The sequence below is a fragment of the Nycticebus coucang genome, chromosome 13, assembly GCF_027406575.1.
Source record: "Nycticebus coucang isolate mNycCou1 chromosome 13, mNycCou1.pri, whole genome shotgun sequence".
Taxonomy (NCBI): domain Eukaryota; kingdom Metazoa; phylum Chordata; class Mammalia; order Primates; family Lorisidae; genus Nycticebus; species Nycticebus coucang.
The window spans coordinates 56,882,166-56,891,095 of NC_069792.1; the positions used below are offsets into that span (position 1 = coordinate 56,882,166).

Here is an 8,930-nt window from a genome sequence, read left to right on the forward strand (position 1 = left end):
GTAGATCATAGCTCATAGCAACCTCAAATTCTTGGGCTCAAGCAATTCTCTTGCCTCAGTCTCCTGAGTAATAGGGAGTACAGACTCCCACCACAACGCCTAGCTATTCATTCATTCGTTTATTTATTTTTAAGACAGAGTCTTACTATGTCACCCTCCATAGAGTGCCTGGGCTTAAGCAATTCTCTTGACTCAGCCTCCCAAATAGCTGGGACTACAGGCACCTGCCACAAGGCCCGGCTATTTTTTTATTGCAATTGTCATTGTTGTTTAGCTGGCCCCTGCCGGATTCAAACCCGCTAGCCTTGGGTTTGTATGTGGCTGGTGCATAACCACTGTGCTACTGGCACCGAGCCAGCTATTTATTTGAGTCTTGCTTTGACTCAGCTAGTCTCAAACTCCTAAGCCCAAGCAATCCACCTGCCTCAGACTCCCAGAGTACTAGGATTATAGGTGTGAGCCACTGCACCCAGCCCTGAAAGTATTGTGGGGTTTGTTTGTTTGTTTTTGGAGACAGAGTCTCATTATGTTGTTCTCAGTAGTGTGCTGTGGTGTCACAGCCCACAGCAACGTTATACTATTGGGTCCTAAGCCGATCTCTTGCCTCAGCCTCCCAAGTAGCTGGGAATACAGGAGCCCACCACAATGCTTGGTTATTTGTTTGTTGTAGTTGTCATTGTTGTTTGGCAGGCCATGGCCGAGTTTGAACCCACTAGCCCCATTGTATGTGGGTGGCACCCTAGCAGCGGTGCTATAGGCACTCAGCCCCCAAAAGTTGTTTTTTTTTGTTTGTTTGTTTTGAGATAGAGCCTCAAGCTGGCGCCTTGGGTAGAGTGCTGTGGCATCACAGCTCACAGCAACCTCCAACTCCTGGGCTCAAGTGATTCTCCTGCCTCTGCCTCCCAAGTAGCTGGGACTACAGACACCTGCCACAACACCTGGCTATTTTTTGGTTGCAGCCATCATTGTTGTTTGGCAGGCCCAGGCTAGATTTGAACCCGCCAGCTCAGGTGTATGAGGCTGGCGCCTTAGCCGCTTGAGCCACAGGTGCCGAGACCCCCAAAAGTATTTTAATAAGGTATTTTGGGTGCAAGCAATCAAGGGTCCAGGTGTGGTGGCACACACCTGTAAACCTAGCACTTTGACAGGCTAAGGTGGGTGGGATGCTTGAGCTCAGGAGTTTGAGACCAGCCTGAGCCAGAGACTGACCCCATCACTAAATAATACCCAGGCAGGCTGGGCACGGTGGCTCACAACTGTAATCTTAGCACTCTGGTAGGCCAAGGCAGGTGCATTGCCTGAACTCACAGGTTCAAGATCAGCCTGAACCAGAATGAGACCCCGTCTCTAAAAATAGCTGGGTGTTATGGTGGGTACCTATAGTCCCACTTACTGGGACTGAAGCAAGAGAATCGCTTGAGCCCAAGAGTCTGAGGTTGCTGTGAGCTGTGACGCAGAGACACTCAACTGAGGGCAACAAAGTGAGACTCTGTCTCAATAAAAAAAGAAAAAATAGCTGAGCATTGTGGCAGGCACCTGTAGTCCCAGCTACTTGGGAGACTGAAGGAAGGAGGATCGCATGAGCCTAAGACTTTGAGATTGTTGTGAGCGATGACACCACAGCATTCTACTGAGGGCTACAAAGTGAGGCTTTGTCTCAAAAGAAAAAAAAGAAATCAACAGCTCTTTAAATTAAACGTACTTTCTCTTTTGCCTCCTAGTGGTAGTATTTATAATAGAGGGTAAGAATAGCTAAATGCTGATTTTTGTTGGTTTATGTAAGAGATAGGCTGTCAAACTTTCTTTGATTAAGGGATCTGAGTTATGGGTTTTATTTTATATATAAGGGAGAATGAGCTATTCCTGCCGCCTAACAAGGAAAACTCATAAATGACTTATAATTTTCAGAAAATGTGACAATTACTATAAAAATTTGGGGGGAGAGATAGGGGGACACAGTCTCATTCTGTTGCCCAGGCTAGAGTAGTATAGTGTTAGCTTAGCTCAGCCTCAAACTCCTGGGTTCAGGAGATCATTCTGCCTCAGCCTTCGGAGCAGTTGGGACTACACTCACCCAGCACAATGCCCAGCTAATTATTTTCTTTCCTTTTTTTTTTTAAAGTGGACATGGGGTCTTGCTCTTGCTAGGCTGGTCTCATACTCTTGAGGATAGTAACTTTGCTGTAGTCTTAGCTACTTGGGAGGACCTCTTGAGTTCAGGAATTTGAGGTTACAGTGGGCTATTATCAGACCACTGCACTAAGCCTGAGTGACAGAGTGAGACCTTGTCTTTTTTTTTCAGACAATCCCTTAAAGATATGAGAGACCCTGTCTTTTAAAAAATAAAATTATCTTTTTTTTTTTTTTTTGTAGAGACAGAGTCTCACTGTACTGCCCTCAGGTAGAGTGCCTCACAGCAACCTCTAACTCTTGGGCTTACATGATTCTCTTGCTTCAGCCTCCCAAGCAGCTGGGACTATAGGCACCTGCCACAATCCCCGGCTATTTTTTTTGTTGTTGTTGCAGTTTGGCCGGGGCTGGGTTTGAACCCGCCACCCTCGGCATATGGGGCCGGTGCCCTACTCACTGAGCCACAGGCGCCGCCCCAAAATAAAATTATCTTTGTAAATAGTGTTTGCTTTACTATAGCTAAAGGGGAAAAGGGAACCTTTTCTTATCAGCCTTCTGAGGTTGGTTTTTGCTAGCAGTTAGGAGTTTCAGGTTTCATTGATAAATAGTAAAATTAGGTTTCATTGATAAATAGTAAAATTCCATTGGAAACCAGTGTGTTTAAAAAACAGGTTTGAGAAGTGTAGATTTTTAATTTCTTTTTGCCTTTTTTTTTGGAGGGACTTTTAACAGAATATCAAGGTTTAATTTTGGGCACCTACAAAAGTGATATTTCCTGGCCAGGCAGGGTGGCTTATGCCTGTAATCATAGCACTCTGGGAGGTCGAGGCAGGTAGATTGCCTGAGCTTATAGGTTTGAGACCAGCTTGAGCCAGAGTGAGACCTCATCTCTAAAGATATCCGGGCATTGTGGCAAGTGCCTGTAGACCATCTACTTGGGAGGCTAAAGCAAGAGAATCGCTTGAGCCCAAGAGTTTAAGGTTGCTGTGAGCTGTGATGCCATGGCAATCTACTGAGGGCGACATGGTAAGACTCTGTCTCAAAAAAACAAACAAAAAAAAAAAACCTTAATGGTTGTGTTTATTTTGATAATGTTACTGAACCTCTAATATCAGAAGAGTGCTGTGATAACTTGGGAACCCAGACTAAGGAATGAATCAAATAGCCTCCACCCAGAGGAAAGCAGTAGAATTGGGAGGTGAAAACATTCATGTCAAGAGCCTGGGATGGGAGGCACCTATAGCCCCATAGGAGGGCCGCCTTCAGTGCCCAACATTGGACTTCCAGGCACTCCTGGGAACATTATTCCTCCTGGTGTTGTGGACACAGGAGTGAAATGTAGAAGGGCCATGTCTTTGTAGGACTTACGTTCCTGGTGCAAGAGGCTACCAACAAGGCAAATAAGTAAAACATCTAGGACTCTGAGAACGTGACTTGAGTCAAAACCTAAAGGAAGACAAGGCTCTTGTAGCTCAGTGGTTAGGAAGTCCATATGCTCCTGGACTGGTGGATTGAACTCGGCTCATGCCTGCTAAACAAACAAAAAGAAAAATAGTCGGGTGATGGCTCGGGCATCTGTGGCCCAAGTGGCTAAGGTGCCAGCCACATATACTTGAGCTGGTGGGTTCGAATCCAGCCTGGGCCCGCCAAACAACAATGATGGCTGCAACCAAAAAATAGCCGGGCGTTGTGGCAGGCGCCTGTAGTCCCAGCTACTTGGGAGGCAGAGGCAGGAGAATTGCTTGAGCCCAGGAGTTGGAGGTTGCTGTGAGCTGTGACATAATGGCACTCTACCCAGGGTGACAAAGTAAGACTTTGTCTCAAAAAAAAAAAAAAAAGCCTAAAGGATGTGAGGGAACAAGCCATGCAGGGAGCTAGCAAAGAGCATTCCAAAAAAGCAACCAGTCTGAGGGCACATGGATAGCTGGGCATTCAATTGAGGCTGGTATCTCTGGAGTGGAGAGAAAGGGATAGGATCAAAAATGTGGGATGATGACAATAATGTGTCAGACCAAAACCCAACAAACATACATGTCAAACACACGTTAATACATAATTGAGCAAAATGCCAATTATGTAAACCAGGTAAATTTCCTTTGCTGATGCTGTGCTCCTAAGCATTTGCTAACTATCTCTGTGTGAAATAAAAATGTACTTTAAAGCTTTTTTGGTACTTTTTCGCATTCTAAATTGTTTTTGTGGCTGCTAGTATTAAATTTAGGGATTTTTAATACTTTTATGCCTTTTTTTTTTTTTTTCAGTGTTTGAAAGATACATGGTGATCTGCAAAATGCTAGACACAAGAAAACTTCTAGCAACTTCAGGGGAAGTTTGTCTACACTCAGGCTGCAGTATTTTCAACAAACACGATTGGACAGTGGGCCTGTGCCTTATCTTTGTGGAGTGTAAAATTTGAGCCAGTAAAACCAAATCCTTATAGCAGTTAGCATGCAGCAAACCTAGTTCATTGCTGATTGCAAATAGCCATTTACAATGTGAACTTGAAATCAGATGTCTCCCTTACTTCTAACTAATGTGGCATCAGAGATGCTTGCTAACTTTTAAGTCCTGGATAAAAAAATACTCCACTTGTGTCTGCCATCTCTACCATTAATTGTCAGGGAAGCTACATTTTTGTGTATTCCTATTTTCTTTTCATCTCCCTGTTCTGCACAATCATGCCCTCTGGCTACATAATTTAAGCTTAAAGTTCTGGAATATTTAAATCACAAGAATAAGAGAAGGAATGAGATAAAACTGATATTTTCCAGTCTCTTGGCCATCATGATGTCTTATAGTTAGTTATAAACCAATGAAAATTATTTTTCAAAAATCTGGCAACAAATTGGAGAAATGGTGCACCCTCCACTGAAATAATGTTAAAGAGTAGATAGGTACCAGTTATAAATAAGAATGAGCTCTCGGCAGGTACCAGTTATAAATAAGAATGAGCTAGGGGCCAAAATGTAAAACCAAAAAACGAAGCAGCTACATGTAGTTAGTAATTTCTAGTTTGAACTGTAACTGAATATTGTGGCTTCAGATGTATTATTTTATATTGTACTTTTTTCATTGTTGATGCTTTGGACTTGAACAAGAAAATGTCTGCAGTTTTTAATATCAGAAATGAGAATATTTGAACAATGTGTTCTAGAAAACAATATGCTAACTGAAGTGTATGCTTGTATATATTAAGGTAGCCTTAATCCTTTTCCTCTAATGCCTTAACTGTCAAATAATTAATACTTTTAAAAGCCTAGGAGTATAGTCAGCCTGCTAGACTGAGAGAGAAACACTGATGCGATTAGACCAGGTACTGATGCTGTCGGTGTTTTAGCACTATGTGTTTAGCTGTGTTTATGCTACAAAAGTGCAATATTGGACACTAGCTAGCTGGTACTGCTGCCTCATGCAACTCCAAACAATGAAACAGGATTTGATTAAGTGCATTGAATATTGATATTTAAGTTACTCATGTTGCCCTTTGCTTGGATGCCAATTTATGTGAATGCTATTTTATTTACTTTGCATTAATTTGATCAACACCGTGAATGGACAGCCAAATAAATATGTCCCTCTTCAGCTGACCAGCAATGGCCTTTTGAGTGTAGTAGGAAAATTAAAAAAAAATTCTTTTTGTGTATAAAAATTGTTGATAACTGGCACTTAAGATCAGAAAGAAAGATCTTCATACTTGATGCCTTAAGTTGTCTGCCCAAAGCTCTGAAAGACTTAAACATAGGCAGCAATACTTACTACAATACTACTGAGTTTTTGTAGAATTGTTAACATTTGATAATAAAACTTGCCTGTTTAATCTCAATGTTTGCATTCTTTTGTTATTAGAAGAATTACAGTAATGATAGAAGCTTGTAGATAGGCCATTTCTTCCTAAAATTGTAGAATATTTTCCCTAAGTTTACCAGAAGTATGTATAAAAACCAAATATGATAAATTTTCTCAAGATATTAGTCAGACATCCTTAGACCATAAATCATAGAAACTTTGAGCTCGAAATTTTTTTTTTTTTTTTGAGACAGAGCCTCTCAGTCATCCTGGGTAGATTGCCATGGCATCACAGCTCACAGCAACCTCCAACTCCTGGGCTAAGCGATTGTCCTGCCTCCACCTCCCAAGCAGCTGGGACTATAGGCACCTGCTACTATCCTCGGCTATTCTTTGGTTGCAGCCGTCATTGTTTGGTGGGCCTGGGCTGGATTTGAACCCGCCAGCTTGGGTGTATGTGGCTGGCGCTGAGCCATTGAATTCTTAACAATTATGATAGTCATGTATTATTTGGTCTTCGCAACTTATTAGTGTATCTCTATTTGCTTAACCATTTATACACCTATTCAAGCTGTATAAAATTAGATCTAGAATCTTAGTGTTTCTGAGTCCTACATACTCCTTGTTTGTTCTCTTGAGTTCTTTGTAATTCAAATTGTATGCTTTAGGACTCAGGTTAAATCTTGCTTGACTTCTAACATTTCAAAGCAACTTATATTATCAATATCAATTACTTGACATATAAATTCTTGTTATGAAGCTCAATTGTGGGGCAGTGCCTGTTGCTCAGTGGGTAGGGCACTGGCCCCATCTACCGAGGTTGGTGGGTTCAAACCTGGCCCCGGCCAAACTGCAACAAAAAAATAGGCATTGTGGCGGGAGATGCTGAGGCAAGAGAATTGCCTAAACCCAGAAATGGGAGGTTGCTGTGAGCTGTGTGATGCCACGGCACTCTACAAGTGAGACTCTATCTCTACAAAAAAGACAAAAACTAAGTTGTATCAGTATTTTTTTTGTTTTTTTTTTTTTTTCCCTCTTTTGACACAGAATCTCACTATGTCACCCTTGGTAGGGTGCTGTGACATAACAGCTCACAGCAACCTCCAGCTCTTGGGCGTAGGTGATTCTCTTGCCTCAGCCTCCCGAGTAGCTGGGATCACAGGTGCCCACCACAATGCCCAGCTATTTTTTGTTGCAGTTTGGCTGGGGCTGGGTTTGAACCTGCCTACTGAGCCACAGGCGCTGCCCCAGTTGTATCAGTTTTGAAATTAGGTTGTAACCTCGAGCAGGAAGTATGTTGTACCTATATTTCCCTCAATGGTTGGCATATTTCTGTTCGTTCAATTTTTTTTGAGACAGAGTCTCAAGCTGTTGCCCTAGGTAGAGAGTACTATGGCATCATAGCTCACAGCAATCTCTAACTTTTGGGCTCAAGTGATCCTCTTGCCTCAGCTTTTCTATTTTTAGTAGAGATGGGGTCTTGATTTTGCTTAGGCTAGTCTGGAACTTGTGAGCCATCCATCTCAGCCTCCCAGAGTGCTAGGATTATAGGTGTGAGCCACTGTGCCCAGCCTATTCAATATGTTTTTGATAAGCATTCACTGAGTGATGTTTAGCTTACCTGGGAAAGTTATGCAGTCCTAGTCCTTGTCAACCTCACCAAATTGGAGCAACTGCTTTGGGTTTTTTTTTTTTTTTTTTTTTACCATCCATCATATGTTGCAAGGAGGCTGCCAAGTTCCCTAGGCAAGCTGAAGTTCTCACCCATGTTCTTCCTTGCTGTGATATCTTTGGTAGGCATTTAATACCGGTCAAGCCATTCCCTGCCCTCAGTAGAATCAAAGTTGCCTAGGCTAAGCTAATGTCCCTGGAATAGTAGGTATTGCAGCTGCTCACTTCATGCAGAAAAGAAAATAAGCAATCTGGAGGTATGGAATTAAGTAAGGGTGATAAAGGGATGAGAGTAAAGAGGGCTGAAATACATAAATGACCTTATAGCTCCAGCTCTTAGGTGTGTAGTCTTTCCTTGCTTTCTCTAGCTTTCTGGGCAAAACCCAAGAATGCCATATACAAATGTGGATAGGATGGTAATATGAACGTCCACATATTCTTTACCTAGCTTCAACAATTAGGAACTCCAGGCCAGTCTTGCTTTATTTGTACTCCTTCCCACTTTCCTTACTCTTGTTATGTTTTAAAGCAAATTGTTTGGGTCAAGGTTATAAAGGAAGCTCCAAGTTTAAAATAGGGCCAGTGTAGAAGGTGGTGCTCTTAATGAGAGGAGGAAAGTGGTTATATATATATATAGGACTGAACTGGTGGAAATATTCTATATGTGAATCTGTTCTGTTCAAGATTGAATATAAGTATGCTTTTTAATCAACTCCCTAGGCCATGTTCTATTTTAAGAACACAAGAGTGCTGATCTCAACTTTGATAGACCTGAAGGCCACTCAACGGAAGTTAAGAGAGCCCAGAGAAACAAAATAGTTTATCTACATTTTTCTTGCTTCCTACTTTGTATTTAGTGAGATATTAAAGGCTAAGAGTCCAAAGTGTGGGCCTTCTTGAAAAAGGTTCAGAAACAAACTGTTTGACTTGTCCCTGTCTTAGAACTTAATTGAAGAGCAAATGCCCTGTATCATACTGCTCAATTCCTTATGTGAAGGTGGAAAGGATATTTGGGGCCAAACCCCACACTGGTAATTATTACCTAGAAAGATTAGAATACAAGCTACAACAAAAGAGCTATTGGGGCTCGGCACCCATAGCACAGGGGTTATGGCGCTAGCCACATACACTGAGGCTGGCAGGTTCGAACCCGGCCAGGCCAGCTAAACAATCACAACTGCAACAAGAAAATAGCCGGGCATTGTGGTGGGCGCTCCACAATGGAGCTCCTCCCAGCTACTTGGGAGGCGGAGGCAAGAGAATCGCTTAAGTCCAAGAGTCTTCAGGTTGCTGTGAACTGTTAACTGTTATCCCAGGGCACTCAACCGAGGGTGACATAGTGA

General features: G+C 42.4%; 1 protein-coding gene across 8 annotated transcripts in view; it reads left to right on the forward strand.

Annotated features, from left to right (window-relative positions):
* ESRP1 (epithelial splicing regulatory protein 1) overlaps positions 1-5,953 on the forward strand; it is a 76,723-nt gene extending 70,770 nt beyond the window's left edge. For 4 of the 8 annotated variants that reach the window (XM_053558814.1, XM_053558815.1, XM_053558811.1 and 1 more), the window contains one exon: positions 4,392-4,428. Coding sequence is in view for 4 of the 8 variants with exons in the window: in XM_053558813.1 (XP_053414788.1) it covers positions 4,392-4,412 (21 nt within the window). In the remaining 4 variants the exon portion in view is untranslated. Of the gene's footprint in view, positions 1-4,391 lie in introns of all 8 variants that reach the window. The other 4 variants (XM_053558813.1, XM_053558818.1, XM_053558812.1 and 1 more) reach the window with 1 other exon arrangement.
* Positions 5,954-8,930: the final 2,977 nt, after the last annotated feature.